Genomic DNA, 17108 nt, shown 5'->3' on the forward strand with positions numbered 1-17108 from the left:
TTCCCAGTACCCACATCAAGTGACTTACAACTATGCTGTTGTAACTATAGCTTTAGGGTATCTGATTTCCCTCTTTTGGCCACCATGGGTATATGCACACACAGACAGACATACACACAAGCACCCACACACATTTGCACATATATGCACTTACACACAAATACACACACACACATACAGACAGAGAGACACACATATAAGAAAGCACACACATCACATACGTGCACACACAAGCACACACACTTAAAAATAAAATCTTTTTTTTTTAACTTTAACAATGAGTTTTATTTTGTAACAGGATGACAGTGATGTAGAATGGAAGTTTGCTCGTTCCAAACTTTGGCTCTCCTACTTCGATGATGGAAAAACATTACCTCCACCCTTCAGTCTGGTCCCTAGTCCAAAATCATTTGTTTACTTCATCATGAGGATCACTAACTTTTCCAAATGCAGGAGGAGAAGACTGCAGAAGGATCTGGAACTGGGCATGGGTAACTCAAAGTCCAGGGTATGTATTGAAAAGATACCAAGATCATAAAATAAATGTCCTGTCTCTTTTTCCTGGCCTTTGATATTTGTTCATTAATTTCCGTGTGTGAACTTAGAAGAGATTGAGCATAGCTTCCTATCCCATGGTCTTTCATAGACTAATACTATCTGCAGAGTGCTTCAAATAGTCCCTTAGTCTATGCCCTACTGGGGTCAGCCTCTCATGGAAACTTGCATCACACGAACAAGCTCATGAAAAGCTTGTTAAACATGAAAAAGAAAGTTGTTGTCAAAAGAATGCTTTGCATCTGTGTGCCCCGTGCTTTAAACCAGTTATTCTGAAGTTAAGTAGCTTTAACTTCAGACTTACCCCTGGGCGTGTGCTTCGCTCACCAGCACTGTATTTGGAGAGGCAGCAGAAGGACCTTTCCTTTAGTATCATGCCATGGATGAGAGCCTGAGCATCTTCCCAACCAGCAATAACGCTGCAATCAATGCCCTTGAGTTGACCTAGGAATGTAAATTTCATGGTGGCACTTCATCTTTATGAACTTAGTTTCTGTATATAGAGTTAGGGTTGGAGACACAACATTATGGCCATATTTAAAATAACAGGGAAGGAAGCAGACAGGAGCCAATGTGTGAGACTCAGGTACCATCTCTGCTAAAATTGTAACGATGGAGCCTGGCACGGTGCCGCAGGCCTGTAATCCCCATTCTTGGTACACTGAGGTGGGAAGACACTGAGACTGAAGCAGGTGGAATGATATAGAGGTTTTGAGACTAGCTAGGACTACACTCGGGAGGCAGAGGCAGGTGGATTTCTGAGTTCGAGGCCAGCCTGGTCTACAAAGTGAGTTCCAGGACAGCCGGGGCTACACAGAGAAACCCTGTCTCGAAAAACCAAAAAAAAAAAAAAAAAAATCCTTTAATCCCAGCACTCGGGAGGCAGAGGCAGGAGGATTTCTGAGTTCAAAGGTCAAAGGCAGCCTGTTCTACAAACAGGCTCCAGGACAGCCAGGGCTATACAGAGAAACCCTGTCTCGAAAAAGAAAAAAAAAAGAAAAAAGAAAAATGTATGAAAAATGATCTCCAGCTGCAGTAGTCTAGAAGCCCAGGAAACAATAAAATGTGGGCCTTGTGCAAAAGTAGAGGACTTTCCTCGATTGAAGCTGAGGGAAAGACAGGATTGATGCAATTTAATTCCTCATTTTTTTGTCATAGACCTGTGTTTCCAAGAATTTTTAATAGCCCTCGAATCTTACCCTTACAGATACTGACCCTGTACTGGGAGTGTGGTTCAGTGGGTAGTGCCTCCTGACATGCACAAGGCCCTTCAGTTTGAACCACAGCATCGAAAAATAAGTTTAAAAGCAAGTGGCTGTTTACGGCTCTTTGTGTGGTGTCACTGTGCTCTCTCATGGCTATTAGATGCCACAGCAGTGACCGGCTGTCTGTACTGCATTCAAATAAATACCTCACACACACAATGAGAAGCCGTGGGGTGGAGAGAAGTATAGCCCCTAGGCTAGACCTGTGTCTGAACTGGCTTTTAAGACTTATGAGCAAGTTACACAGATAAATCTCCTCATCTAAAAAAGAGGAAGGCCATGGGCTTCTGTGAGCGTTACATGGGATCTATTCCACTCCAGCTCAGCAAACATCAGGGCCCTTCCTCATCACAGTCCACAGTGCTTGCTGTGTGTTTAGACCTGGCTAGCAGCCAGGGTGCAGCCAGTGCAGGGTATATGTAGATAAAGTCTTTCTGGCAGTCCATGCTTAGCCCTCTTTATGCACTAGGGAATAACTGGCTCCTGATGTTCTGGGCGGCTCTGCCTGTTGTGAAGATTGACAGTGTGTTAATAAATGTTTTGTCTTTCTAGGGAAGCTTAGCTCCTTAAGTCTTTGACCTCTGAAGCATGGTCACCTTCAGCCTTCTGTGCTTCAGAGAACAAACCTTGAAATTTTCTTTCTGTAGCTGTCTTAGTTAGGGTTCCCATTGCTGTGAAGAGACACTGTGACCAAGGCAACTCTTAAATGTTAAACTCTTAAATGATAAAGTTAACATTTAATTGGGGCTGGCTTACAGTTTCAGAGGTTCAGTCCATTATCATTATGGCAGGAAGCATGGTTGTGTGCAGGCAGACATGGAAAAGGAGCTGAGAGTTCTACATCTTGATCCGAAGGCAGCCAGGAGGAGTCTCAAAACCCACACCCATGGTGACACACTTCCTCCAACAAGGCCACACCAATTCCAACAAGGACATACCTCTTAATTGTGTCACTTCCTGTGGGCCAAGCATATTTGAACCACCACAGTAGGCAACAGAGTTTATGGACTTTAGACCCCAAATAGTCAGAGTATAGATGGGGGCTACCAAAAGCCAGCTGGGCAGGGCACTTCCAGATGTTTAGACCTCTATGAAGGCACAGAGAGAGCACTCCACAGGACATCCACTGCCACCTTGTGACATCAGTAATAGGAGGAAAAAACTTTTTTCTCAGCTAAGAGGACCTGCCTTGGCTCCCCCCCTCTTTTCAGATTGCCCAGGCTGACCTTAAACTTTGATCCTCCTACTTAACTCAGCCAGGCAGCCAGGCATGAGCCAGCCAAAGTGTCTCAGTTTTACATCAGGCATCGACTTCCTTCATTAAATGAATTAAATTAAAAGCTAGAGAAATGTCGATATTGTTGTTCTGACACTTTTCTGCTGAGGTTGCTGAGTTCAGTCAGCAGGCTGATACCGACCCCCAGTGGCAGAGGGAAATGTCACATCATCAAGTGCAGGTTCTAGCGAAACAATCAACTAGAGGCCTGTCCAGTCCTGTCACCTCTGCCCTGGCCTGCCACACCTTCCTGAATAATCACAGGGTGGGGGGGGGGGCTCTGGAGGTAGAAAGACTACAGTTTGGAATGGGAGGACTTTTGAATCATATACAAGCCAGCTAGCCCTGGAATGATGGAAAGTTCCTGCTTACATCTATGTCAGTCGTGGGCAGGGCTAAGCTCTTAGCTAGCTTTCTGCTCCTGCCTACTCAAAACTCAAGCTGGAGGTTGGAGTGGGGATAGGTAGATAGTTAATAGATAGATGATAGATTATAGATAGATAGATAGATAGATAGATAGATAGATAGATAGATAGATAGATAGATAGAGACTGATAGATACATAGATACACATAGAGGATTGACATATAGATAGAGATGATAGATGATAAATAGATATGACTGATAGATACATGATAGGAGAGAGAGAGATACACATATGATTGATATATAGAGATGATAGGTAGGTAGATAGATAGATAGATAGATATCACTGGTGGATAGATATATGATTGATAGATGATAGATACATAGACAGACAGACAGATGGACAGACAGCTAGCTAGAAACAGACAATAAAGCTCCATTCTTCAACCCAGTTCTCTCCAAAGATCTGATTAGCATAAGACAAGATGATAGAGAAGCCATATTATTTTAGGTGATATCATAGGGCTATGAGATATGTGTGAGGCTACCTACACCTGTGGGATTCTGTTCAATTTAGGGAGGAGCTAGGGCTCAGTAGCCAATCAAACCACTTCGGAGGCACTTGGAGTTCTGAGTGGTAAATGTCGCCTGTTCCTACAAAAACGTATATTAGATACGGGCCAACTTCTAAAATACATTCTTAGTCAACAGCTCTGTTACACTGCATCATTCCAGTGCTTTGCTGAAAGTGAACATCTCTCCCACACAGCTGTTTGCTTTCAAAAAATATTTAACCCCCTCATACAAGCCAACTTGAACAAAACGTTCCTCAGAAGTGTGGACTCCAGAAATGCCATCCAAGAGAATCAAATAATCTATATCTCTTATTCCAAATGAATGTATTCTCATTTACTAGGTTAATTGTATTTTCTCCTAGTTAAACCTCTTCACACAGTCTAACTCGAGAGTTTTTGAATCACACAGTTTTAACAGCATTCTCAATCAGCCAACACGATACCAGGTAAGTACTTGTTTGCCATTTCTCTATTGTGTGTGACTCCTTGTGTGACCTTCTGTATGTGTGGAGTGGTGCAGTCTTCATATACACTATGAAGTTCTACAGGGCAGAGAGAGTGGGGTGTTAGGAACTTCAAAATCAAAAGAGGTCGGCCTCTTTGTCCTTTCCCCTTTTTGTTGTTGGGTTTTTTATTTTGTTTTGTTTTTTTGCTAAAGAAGAGATGTTGTTGTTGTAGCATTATTTCTTATTTTCTTAAGATTGGGGTTTGACCCCAGGACCTTGCCTATGCTATAGTCCTAGGCTATTCTATTTTATTTTATTATTTTGAGATAGAGTTTCACTAAGTTTCCTGGCTTGAGTTCCAACTCACTGTTACCCATGGATGGCAGGACATGGATTGGACTCTCATTCCTCCTGCCTCAGCCTCTCAGCGACCTGAGACTACAGGCCTGCAGCACCAGGCTCAGGCTCAGCAAGAAGGACTGCTTTTGCAATGTTGAAAACAAAGTGTTTCCGTAATTTTTTATGTGAGAGGCTGTTGCCTATGTGTATGTCTGTCCACCCCCTGAATGCTTGGTGCCCATGGAGGTCAGACAGAGTATTGGATCCCCCCGGAACTGGAGCTACAGATGGTTGGCAACCACCATGAGGGTAGTTAGTTTGTTTCATCCCTCATCTTCCATTGATAGAAATAAAGCAGGGATTTTTATTTCAACCCAACAGAAATAATCAGGTGCTTCTACTGTGCATTTATCATGAAGGAACTTGGCCATGTATGATTAATGATCTAATTAGAAAAAAAAATCTCCATTTGCCTTTCTTTTTTTAATTAATCATTTTATTCATTTACATTTCAAATGTCATCCCCTTTCCTGGTTTCCCCCTCCACAAACCCTCCTATCCCATCCCTTCCCCCTGCTTCTATGAGGGTGCTCCCCCACCTACCCACCGACTCCCACCTCACTGCTCTAGCATTCCCCTACACCGGGGCATCAAGCCTCCACAGGACCAAGGGCCTCCCCTCCCACTGATGTCAGACAAGGCCATCACCTGCTACACATGTATCTCAAGCCATGGGTCCTTCCATGTGCACTCTTTGGTTAATGGTTTAGTCCCTGGGAGCCCTGGATGGTCCGGTTGGTTGATATTCTTTTTCCTCGTGTACTTGTCTTGATGATTTTCTGTTACCAGGTAAGAGGAATTTTAATAGTTAAAGCTGTCAGCCTTTGCCTGGGATCTGAGTTAAGAAGGCTTTTATAGCAGTGTGCTGAATGCCTTGAACTTAGAGCTGTTATTTCCCATCCTGGACTCTCTCGTTTTTGCAGTCAACTTTACAAGGCTTTCATGGCTTTGAGATTTATGTGCTATTTTAAAAGACCTATTGTGTAATAACCTTTAAACGTACGTGTTTCTAGTTCTTTCACTTTGCACATGAAATATTCGCCCTGTGTAGCTGTCCTTGAGTGCGATGACAGATGAAGGTCCAGGTTTACCTTTTCCGAATGATTATGTTCATCTATGTCCAGTGTGTTGAATATTGTTTTGGGGTTTTTTTGTTAACTTTTCATTTATTAAATTCCTATATCAAATTGGTTTCTTCCTATTTTTTTCATGTTATGTTCCATTGATCTGTCTGTGAACGCTATGTGACCATATATAGTTTAAAATAAAGTCAAACAAAAGGCAGATGCAATTATCATCTTTACTTATTTTGCTAGAATGCCTGGCTATTCTTTTTCATTTTTTTTCTTAAGTTTGGAGTTTTAATCAGCCTGTCTAGTTCACAAAATTTCTGGCTGGTGTTCTTATGAAGATTGGGCTAATGTTTTAAGATGTGACCTCTTTCTGATGTCCTTTCTCTGGTTGGTTGGTTGGTTGGTTGGTTGGTTGGTTGGTTGGTTGGTTGGTTGGATTGTTTGATGGATTTTGCTGATGTTTGGTTTGGTTTGGTTTGGTTTGGTTTGGTTTGGTTTGGTTTGATTTGGTTTATCTGTAATAAGGTCCTCATAGCCCACGTTGTTTTCAAACTCAGTAAGCAGAAGTTGGCCCTGAACTTCTGGTCCTACTACCACTCCCTCTGATCCTACTACCACTCTCTCCGAAATGTTGAGATTTGCAGGTTTTACCATTATGCCCAGATTTGTACAAGTCCTTGTGTCTGGTATCATTATATTTATTATTTTCCATTTGTTAAAAAGGCTCCAGAACTGCCAAATAGCAACTACTGAAGGGCTTAAAAAAGATAAGCCTGTATATTTCTTTTTCGTGTTCAAAAGTTCAGGTTGCCAGCTCTCCTGGAGTGCTACTGAGGATGCCTGAGAGCCAGGCCTTCTCTGTCTAGTGCTATGGCTGTGACAAAGGGCATGTGCCACTAAACCTGGCTTTAATCACAGCACCTTTTGAAAGGAAAAGTGTTCTCTCTGTATACAGAATTTTTCCCGAGGATAAAAGGAGGCGAGTGTGCTCGCTTATTTTCCCTTAGGTGAAGTTTTGTTAGTGAGAGACTTTGTTCAGATGGCTTCCAGGGAAATTGGAACTCTAGATGAATTTTTAAAACAATCTATTTTTCATCATTTTCTCTTTTGGCAGTAAGTGTAAAATTATGTAGACCTTTTCTAAGCATAGTTTCCAAAGACATGTAAATATCATGCAGAGTATTACATTAGAGGATATGAACCTTTGAGTTTCCCAGCTTTGTTCAATAATACGATTAGTAACCTTATCTAAGCAGCAACTATGTGTCTATGTGTATTTGATTATTTAATCTGAATAGTTATTTATGAGCTGAGTTTTGTGACCTGTCATGGAGTTGAAAAAACACACGACCATAAGTACTTTAAGATCGCTTATCTGGTAAAGGCCTTTATTCAAATTCAGAGACTTTCTCACTCCCAGCACATCTGCCTCACCTTCATTCTTATTTGTGTATTGTGCTGTATGAATGTATGTGTATGTGTATGTAAAAGTGTTTATGTATGTGAATGTGGAGACCAAAGGTCAATGCCAGGTGTGGTCCTCAGTCACTTTCCACATTATCGCTCAGAGCTTGCAGATTTGTCTAGACTGGATGCCCAGTGAGCTCTAGGGACCTACCAGTCTCTTCCTTCCCAGCAATGTTTGTATAGGTGTATTTACATGAACTTAGGTCCTCATTATTCCTCTTCATCCTCTTTCTCCTCCTCCTCTTCCACCTCTTCCTCTACCTCCTCCTCTTCCTCCTTCTTTGAGACACGATCTTGCTACATAGCTCTGACTGTCCTGGAACTCATTATATAGACTAGGCTGGCCTCAACTCCAAGATCTGCCTGCCTCTTCCACCCAGTGCTAAAACCACCATAACCAGCCTAGGTCTTCATTCTTATACAGCAAGCACTTTACCATTTGAGCAGTCCCCACGCCTTAATTTTTAAGACGTTTCAGGCCAGGCATGGAAGCAAGTGTATATCTGTAATTTCAGTATTTATGAGACTAAGGACGGAATAGAGTAGATTTGCTGCTAGCCTGGGCTATATATCCAAGACCTTGTATCAAAAAAATAAGTTGCATTTTATTTTTTGGTGATAGAAGGCTTCTACAGAATTCTTTTTACAGACGACCATTTTAAGTCAGCATTGCTCTCACTTTCTTTGGCAAATAAAGTGCTTTCATCACCGTGGAAAATGTTTACTCACTGTGACCGTATTTATGCTGTACTCCTTGCTTTAATAAATGCTAGTGCTTTGACATATCCTTTTGGCATTTAGTCACTAATGCAATTAACACACCCCATCCTGCTACACCTGTCTTTTCCCTACATAGGCTTCACCTTCTTAGGGCTTATGTGTGCTTTTCTCAAGCCTACTTGTTTATATTTACCATTACATACATAAATATATCCATAGCATTATTCACTAGCTTTGTGGTGGTATGCCTGCTTGGGCTGGTTTTTAAGCACTGATTATTATTTCTAATTATGTGGAGGGCCTATGTGTACATTGAATACAGTGCCTGTGGAGACTAGAAAAGGGCATCAGATACCCTGGGGCTAGAGCTAGGTGGCTGTGAGTTGCCTAGCACCCAGGCCCTGGCTTATGTATTTCCTAAGAAGGTAAATAATACATTAAAAAACTGTTCCAGGTATTTCTTTTGGCTACCAGGAGTTTTCCATATTGCTACATGGGAATCTCATTCTTATTTGTTGTGTAGTCATTTTCTATTGACTATTATAAACAGTCCTCTAGTGTCTTACAACATGTTTCTTTTAATATTATCAGAGTTTTTTCTGTTTACGTGCTTGAGAGTGGCTGTATTTCCATTTTTCGGCAGCAGGTACACATAAGGATTTCTTGGCTTCCTCACAAGCATTGCACTCAGAATTTTTAAAAAAATGCCAACTATGAAACATGTATGCATGCAAGTGTATGTGTGTGTGTGTGTGTGTGTGTGTGTGTGTGTGTGTGTGTGTACATGCTACTGAACAAAACTGGCTCTCAATAAGCAGTTCGTGAATGAATCACTGAGCCTAAGATCTGTCTTTTCTGGTCTGGTTTCCCTTGATTGAAGAGTCAGTTGGATTCAAGGCTTTCTCAGTGGCTCCAATAAAAAAAGGAAGTGAAGCCTATTTCAATGTCCTTCCCTAGGGGCAGGTTGACAAGGTTAGGGTTGGGGCTAGGGCCAGGGAAGCCTTGAAGAAGTTAAAGTTTCAACTCTTGGGAGCCCAGCTTTCCCCTCTGAGGGACTGTGGTCATTATAGTCTTAAGGTAGCCGTGTCTAAGCTATCCTGTGTTCTCTTTGCCAACATTCTTTGACTTAGCTTTCTGCTGACCTTGACCCACTGCGCCCTTATAAATAGCATATACAGAGCTGTACTTCTTAATAACCGTGCTTGATGTAAACCCTCAGCTTATGCAAGACTCCCTGGTCCCCGCTCTCTGTCTTCTGTAGCTTCTCATCCCTAGTCCTCCCACCTTGCAGCTTGGGATGTTTGTTCCTGCAGGTGTGGGTAGCGTGTGACTGGGAAAGCAGGCTTTTTAATAGCATGGGGCTCTCTGTTGTCACATAGCTGTAGCTTTTCCCCAACGGTGGCATTCCAGATTACCCTGGAACCTCTTTTATTCACTTTAACATCTCACAGATCACTTAGCGTCAAACGTTTTGCTGCCTTCAAGCTGAGGTGTTTTCCCCATTCTCCCTACAACTACCATTTAGCTCCAGCTTTCCCCCCACTCTTTTCTGAATTATCTTTCAAGTGTGGTATTTATGTATGCACAATAGTATGTACAGCAGCACTGAAGTAGGAAGCGATGCATGAACATACACAGGCACACCTGAGTTTACTGGTTGGTTGCCTCCAGTTGGCCCTGCTCCTTACCTCACACCTCTGCCAACATCTCAGAGGCTATCGGGCTCCTAACCCTCTTGCTTCTCTTTTCAGATGTAGGTTTATGACACACATGAATATTTCAGGAATGCATGTGGCCCAACTCGATAAGAAGGCTTTATATTTTGTGATGTCCCTTGCAACTGGGCATTCTCATTCAGCTTCATGCTTCTTATTCTGTTTGTTTGTTTGTTTGTTTGTTTTTATTCTTGCTTTGTTACTTTGTTTTGAGACATGGTCTCACTGTGCAACCCTGAAACTCACTGTGTAGACCAGGCTGTCCTCAAACGCACAGGTGTTCCCAAATGCTGGAACTAAGCCACCATACCTGGCTTCAGCATCGAGCTTCTAAGATTCATCCCCATGTGTGTGTGGCTGTGGTTGACTAAGATTAGTGAACACAGAGAGCTTGCATTGTGGGAGACTGATTTACCTGTACACTTGCCTTGTTTTCTGACACGTGTGTAGATTATTCAGTTTTTGCTACCTAGGACAGCCTTGCTTCTAACCCTCGTGGCCATATGTGTAGTTTTGGGCTCTGTAAGGAGTGAAATTTCTGCCAATGTTGAATTTTAGAAGATAATGTCAGATTATTTCCAAAGCACCTTGTCTATTTGCTCTCAAGCCAGGAAATTCTGAGTCTCCATTGGCCTGTGGCCTTTCCAGAAGGTATCATCATCAAATATATGGCTTGTTTGTCTCCTTTATTAAGTGCCAACCTACACCTCATCTCTCTTATGAACAGACTTTAAGATTGTGCTATAAGTTGTTATTATTTATGATTCCATTTCTGTGAAATAACTAGGTATCTTAAAAATTACACCTAGTTATTTATGTTTAAAAATGATGATACTGTTTTTATTATGTTTGAATAGTATCTTTATAAGTAGAAGTTCTTGAATCACAATGAAGTTCAATTTATCATTTTATGTTGTAATTAGAATTTTATCTTGTTTTTAAAATATAATCTGATATAACTATATTCTTCTAAAGGGCTAAAAAGCTCTATCTTTCACATGAATGGCCAACTGGAATTAATTTCTCATCCATGTTATGAGGTTGGCATCCAAATTTTTTCTTATGAATAAACAATTAATCTGTAAGAACATTTAGTTGGTTTGGAAAAATAGTCACAGTAGAATTTCTATGGAGACAAACATGTAATACAGCAAAATATATAGAATCCAAAAAACACTAAATTTAACATAAGATATATATGTACACACACACATATGTATGTATATATATATATATATATATATATGATACCTAGTTATACATGTGTGTATGTATGTATACACACACATATAAATGCATATATATATATATATATATATATATATATATATATATATACACACACACATATACATCTACAAAATTTAAAGGAAAGCTACCAGAACAGTCTAAACCCAAATAACAAGAGTAATTATGTGTGGGTGATGGGGTTATCAGGGATTTTGCTTATTTCTCTTATTGTTCTCTGTTTACCAAATGTTCTGCTCTGACCCTGTATTAATTAATTTTTTTCAAATAGAGAGGAATAATGGTGTGTCTATGGTGACAATGTAGCTCAAAGCACCTTAAAGAGAAACTATCAGCTTAAAGACAACCATTGATATCTTCCAACCCAGCTTTTAGGAAAAGCTGTTTTGTTCTTGAGATTGAAAACAAAAGAATGTATGTGTTGGTTGTGTTCTAGCAGAAAGTAAAAGACGGCTAAATGCCACAGCTTGGCTGATTCTTTGTAAATTGGCATATGAATCTCCACTCCCCATCCTGTCTGTGTCATGGGTGTGTAAGGCTCTCTGCAGAGTAGACGTAGCATCCTTGTGAATCCCGTTGATTTAATTCTTCCTTTTTGCCCAACAGCAGATAATGAAAAGACTCATAAAACGGTATGTTTTGAAAGCACAAGTAGACAAAGAAAACGATGAGGTGAATGAAGGTAAGCATCTTCCACTGAGAAACGCCTTTCTTCATAGCTAACTTAATGGATGTGGGAAGCTGAGGCAGGATGATTGTGGCAAGCTCAAGGCTAATGTGGGCTGCAGAGGTCAGCCAGAACTACCGAACAAAAACACTGTCTCAAGAAAAGGTTTTATAAGCCCCAAACTACATAAACAAATAAAGATTGGAGGGTAACACCACAGCACACATCTGGAATCAGAAAGAAATAAACCTGGAGAACCCTAGCTCAGGCCAAAGTAGCTTACTGGTAGAACACCTGTTGAGCAAACCCCAGGTTTAACCCCCCAAGCCAAAAAAAAAAAAAAAAGGAAAACAAACCTAAAACAAAAGCTAGACTTTTTTTCAAACTAGACTACCTTTTTTCCCTCTATTTTCCCACATGCCACAGGAAACATATTTTACTATTTTATTTATTTATTTTGCCCCAAAATGAATCTTCAAATGATCGGTTTAGATTCTTGAAGAAGAGACTTTCTTAAAATGAAAATATTCTTTTGGTGTCTTTAGGTTTTTGTTTTTGTCTTTTGCTTTTTGGGTTTTGGGTTTTGTGTGTGTGTGTGTGTGTGTGTGTGTGTGTGTGTGTGTGTGTGTGATGCTAAGAATTGAACCTAGACTCCATACATGCTAAGCATATGCTCTACCACTGAGGTACTTCCCGGCTCAATTTATTTGTGTATAATAAAAGCATATATATTCTGAAGCACAGTCAATAGCATATGCCTGTAATCCCAGAGTCAGATGGTAAAAGCATGAATATTGGAAATTCAAGGACACACACTTAGCTACACAGTGATGTTGAGGACTGGGTTACATATGAGATACTGTCTTAAACATACAATCATAATCTATAATCATACAAATTATGCTTTAAAAATTATAAAGTTATCATGATAAACGTCATCCATACACTGTACCCCATATGTCTACTTAAAAAGACTATTAATAAAGGGAAATATCCTAAAAGATTCTACTTGTTTAAAAAGATGAAGTCTGAGTACCACTAATTTTCAGAATTTATTCTTCCTCTAGGTAATGTTCTGCCTCTAAATTTAATCTTCACCTCAATGCTTCTCTACATCACAGTTAAATAACTCCTAGAACAGTTCCGCTCTCCCTTGCAATCTGTGTGCTTAGGTTGCTGACAAGCTGAATTCAGGGAGCAGCTGTGTTTTAAACTCTAAGAGAGGTTAGACCATTAGATAGATGAGATGGGATCTCTTGGAGATACGGGAGTCTGCACACTGCAGGAGATGTGTCTCCACTGGCTACCTCACACACCCTGCCTCTGCACCAGACAGCCCCAGTCCCAAGTTCATGCTACTGTGTGGTGATCAGCTCCCTTTATAGCTTTCCTTTCTCTTCATAAAATTTAAGTTAAAATTCTCTTCTGTATATATGCACATTCGGTCAATAAATTTTTAGTAGCGCAACAGAGATAGCATGTGAATCAGCCCCTCCGCCCAAAGGGGACCATAAGACTCCTTGTGTCTAGCAAGGGAACAGTGTGATTGTTTTCGGGGAGGAGGGTTGTTTGTTTTTGTTTTTGTTTTGGTTTTGGTTTTATTTGTGGAAATAGGGATCTTTCTGTGTAGCCCTTGCTGTCCTGGAACTTGCTATGTAAACCAGGCTGGTCTCAAGCTCACTGAGATCCACCTACCTCTGCCACCTAAGTGTTGGGATTAAAGGTATGTACTACCATGCAGTGCGAAAGTGTGATTTCAGCGTTTCATCTTTTGAAAATGCATCTCAGTTGTCACTTTAGCATTATTCGCAATGTTGTAGTTAGCTAACCCTGTGCCAAGAGCCTGGGCCGTAACCCAGTGGCAGGGTACTTGCCTAACCTACACGGGGTATGGGCTTGAACTTACACAACAGAAGGCACTGCTTGAAACTGAGTTTCACTACTACAGACACAGCTGGAATACCTTTAGTGCTTTTCAAAGGTCAGTATGCCTTTAAAGGCTGGCTTAGCTTAAACATCTTGAAGGAGAATTTGAAATATCTCCCTGGGAGACATTGGGAAGCAAACATACTTCAGATTGAGTGAATTTCACTTTGTCGTGGTTTTTTTTTTTTTTTTTTCTGAATATAAAGACAAGTCACCATTTACACGTGTTGTTTTTCACACAAATACCCTAGGTGAACTGAAAGAAATCAAGCAGGATATCTCCAGCCTTCGTTATGAGCTTTTAGAAGATAAGAGCCAAGCGACGGAGGAATTAGCCATCTTGATTCATAAACTCAGTGAGAAACTGAACCCCAGTGTGCTGAGATGTGAGTGAGGCAGCCACCTGCAGTCAAGCCTTGACTATAGCACAACGTGGGCAATAATACTCCTAAGTATGAAATACTTGAAAAACTATGGTGTAGAGCTCTAGTGTTCACTACCTTTATCATGCGAAACTTTAAAATTAAGCTAGGTGGTCATGATTCCCATTACATGAAATGGTTCCAGCAGTTGACCTCGGCACTGTACGCAGTGAGATGCTATTGTACTTAGAAGCCCAGTATTAATGGCACTGACAGTTTCTGTCATTCTTGTCTTTATGTCACCTGTTGGCCTCCAAGAGTTCCTTGGGGGACAGGGACCACAGCGATCTCATCTTCATGTCTCCCACATTTAGTACAGTGCCTGATACACAGTAGGTGCTTGGTGAATGTGAAACCAAATGGCCATCCAGCCAGTTGCATCCAAGAGCAGATGAGAGACCATCACTGCGTAGCATACGTTCTCATCCAAACGCTGAAGCAGTTTTTTTTTTTTTTAAATAGAAACTGAAGATGTTTTACAACCAGCTATGACTTGTGGAGTTCTTTCTTAGACTTTTAGATGCCGCTGACAATTCTAGGATGTTGGAAATGCAAGTGAAGAATTTAACAGGGAAATGAGCTAATTGAAAGTACGATTACACTACATATTTAAATTTCATGGGGTTGTTCAAAAATGATCATTAAAGATTTTTTCTAAAATATACGCTTGTGTCTTTTCTCTTTGTATTTGTGGTTTCATGATGTGAATTTAGTCAATAAAGAATGTTTTTTTTAAGTTGGGTTATAGTAGGCTATTATTTTGTTGCAATTGTCTAATGTGTACTTCTGACGTTTTAATGCTAAATAAGATCAGCAAGTGACCCCTTGTCTTGCCTTCTGGTCCTTTCTGAGTTTTGGATCCATGGAAGTGTCAACAAAAACAGTGTCTTAGTTAGGGTTTTGCTGCTGTGAACAGACACCATGACCAAGGCAACTCTTATAAGTACAATATTTAATTGGGGCTGGCTTACAGGTTCAGAGGTTCAGTCCATTATCATCAAGGCAGGAGCATGGAAGCATTCAGGCAGGCATAGTGCAGGAGATGCTGAGAGTTCTACATCTTCATCTGCAGGCTGCTAAGAGAAGACTGGCTTCTGGGTCAGCTAGGAAGAGGGTCTTAAAGCTCATGCCCACAGTGACATACCTACTCCAAGGCCACACCTCCTAATAGTGCCACTCCCCCTGACCAAGCATATACAAAGCATCACAGACACTGTTCTATCGCTATGAAGAGACACCATTACAAAGCAAATTTTTATCAACAAAAGCATTTAATTAGGGGTCTGCTAACAGGTTCAAAGACAGTCCATTCTCACTATGAGCAGGGCAGAACGAGATAGACATGGTGCTGGAGAAGCAGCCTAGAGTTCAACATCCTGAGCCACAGGCAGCAGGAAGGACGCTGGGTCTGATGTGGGCTTTCTGAAACCTCCAAGCCCATCCCCGTTTCATATCTCCTCCAACAAAGCCACACCTCCTAATCCTTTAAAACAGGATCACTCCCTGCTGACTAAGCATTCAAATGTATATCTTCAGTTTATTCCTGTCAAGTCTCACTGGGACATAAATTGTGGTCACATGAGTTACTAGTCTAACAAACCAACTAAACAAACAAAGACACTGTTGCTGTCACACAGAAAGACTTACAAGACAGGAAGACAAAACAGAACACCAAACGCAGCTTCTGAAAGCTCTTATAGACTTTAATTTCTACCTCAGCGGAGTTATGAAGACCATATGCATATTTTGCTACCACTGTAGCAAAGAATTAATCTAAACAGTTTCTGTTTTAATCTAATAGTATGCATCTTAAACACTTTTCAAATTTTATGCATTTTAGCCATGTCTCCGCACAGAACAAAACTGATTTTTTTCTTTCATTGTAACATGTTACTCTGTTTTGAGGGCAACATTGGTGACAAGGACATTCATTGAAGAGACATTCGAGGATGCTCTTTTTCATATCGCTGTCTACATTTCCGAATGTGGATGGGTTTGCTTGTAACTAGGGAACAGAACACACAGAGAATAATTTTCCCAATCAAGGTTAGAAAATAGCTGAGGACGGCCTAAGAGTCTCGTCGGGATCCGGAAAGAACAGAGGTATGAAGATAAAGCCGTGACTACCATACCATTTATATACATTATATACATGCTTTTTTCCCTTTTTGTCCTGTCTCCCATGCAGCTTAGAGCTCTTGAGATAAAATTTCCATTTGTTTGCCTCCCTTGTATAAAACTGGCAGCCTGTTGTTTTGTATTTACCTCACTGATTGTTAGCAATGGGTTTCATTTTGTGGCATTTGCATAATTACATCATTATACTTAGTTCTCATTTGTTCTCCTGCTCACTGACCTCTATCCCCACCCCCCCCTAGCCCTCCACTTATGGGTAGCTCCTTTCAGCACATTTTCTAAGTATTTCATTTTCCCATCTTCATAGTTTTGAGTTATTAGTGGAGAACGCAGGTGATGACCAATCGTTTGGTGGGCACTGTTTTTGCCCTGCCTTGATCCCCTGTGGTGGGTGGCACCCCCCAACTCCCTGATACTCAGGAGCAGTTCCCAGCTAGTCTCTCTGCCAAAAGGAAGAAACTTTCCCTGTGGCTAATGACTGCCTGGCTGTGGGCACAAGAGGCTGTCCCTCATATCAATGAAAGGCTAACCTTTTGGCACAATCCTTGACCTAGGAGCGCTCCCAGAGCAGAAGCCAGACTCAATGTGACAGAAATCCGTAACTTTCCACCCTGCCTTTTCGTACTCCGTTTTGCCTGGCGCTTCCTACTTGGAATCACTGCATGCAAGCCTGATTCGGTTTTGCTTTTGGAAATACACAGAAGGTATAGGTCACTGTGAGGGCTAGTTAAAGGATTACTGTCAGTATTAATATTTCTTCGGTAGTTAAAGAGAACTGTGAGTCAGCAGGCCCTAGTTCTCCCATCTGGTGTGTAGGCAGAAGACTCTGCAAAGCAGGGCTCAGTGAAGTGA

The 17108-nt window shown here is 41.0% G+C and overlaps 1 protein-coding gene across 2 annotated transcripts in view; it reads left to right on the plus strand.

Moving 5' to 3' along the window:
- The window catches only part of Trpc3 (transient receptor potential cation channel subfamily C member 3), a 66941-nt gene extending 52180 nt beyond the window's left edge, over positions 1-14761 (plus strand). The window contains exons 9-12 of one of the 2 annotated variants that reach the window (XM_021157739.2): positions 299-508; positions 4400-4483; positions 11712-11787; positions 13950-14761. In XM_021157739.2, coding sequence (XP_021013398.1) covers positions 299-508; positions 4400-4483; positions 11712-11787; positions 13950-14092 — 513 coding nt within the window. In that variant the 3' untranslated portion in view covers positions 14093-14761. The remainder of the gene's footprint in view (positions 1-298; positions 509-4399; positions 4484-11711; positions 11788-13949) is intronic. The other variant, XM_029475632.2, reaches the window with a different exon arrangement.
- The last annotated feature ends 2347 nt before the right edge of the window (positions 14762-17108 follow it).

The sequence above is a fragment of the Mus caroli genome, unplaced genomic scaffold, assembly GCF_978045245.1.
Source record: "Mus caroli unplaced genomic scaffold, Mus_caroli_1 scaffold_3, whole genome shotgun sequence".
NCBI lineage: Eukaryota > Metazoa > Chordata > Mammalia > Rodentia > Muridae > Mus > Mus caroli.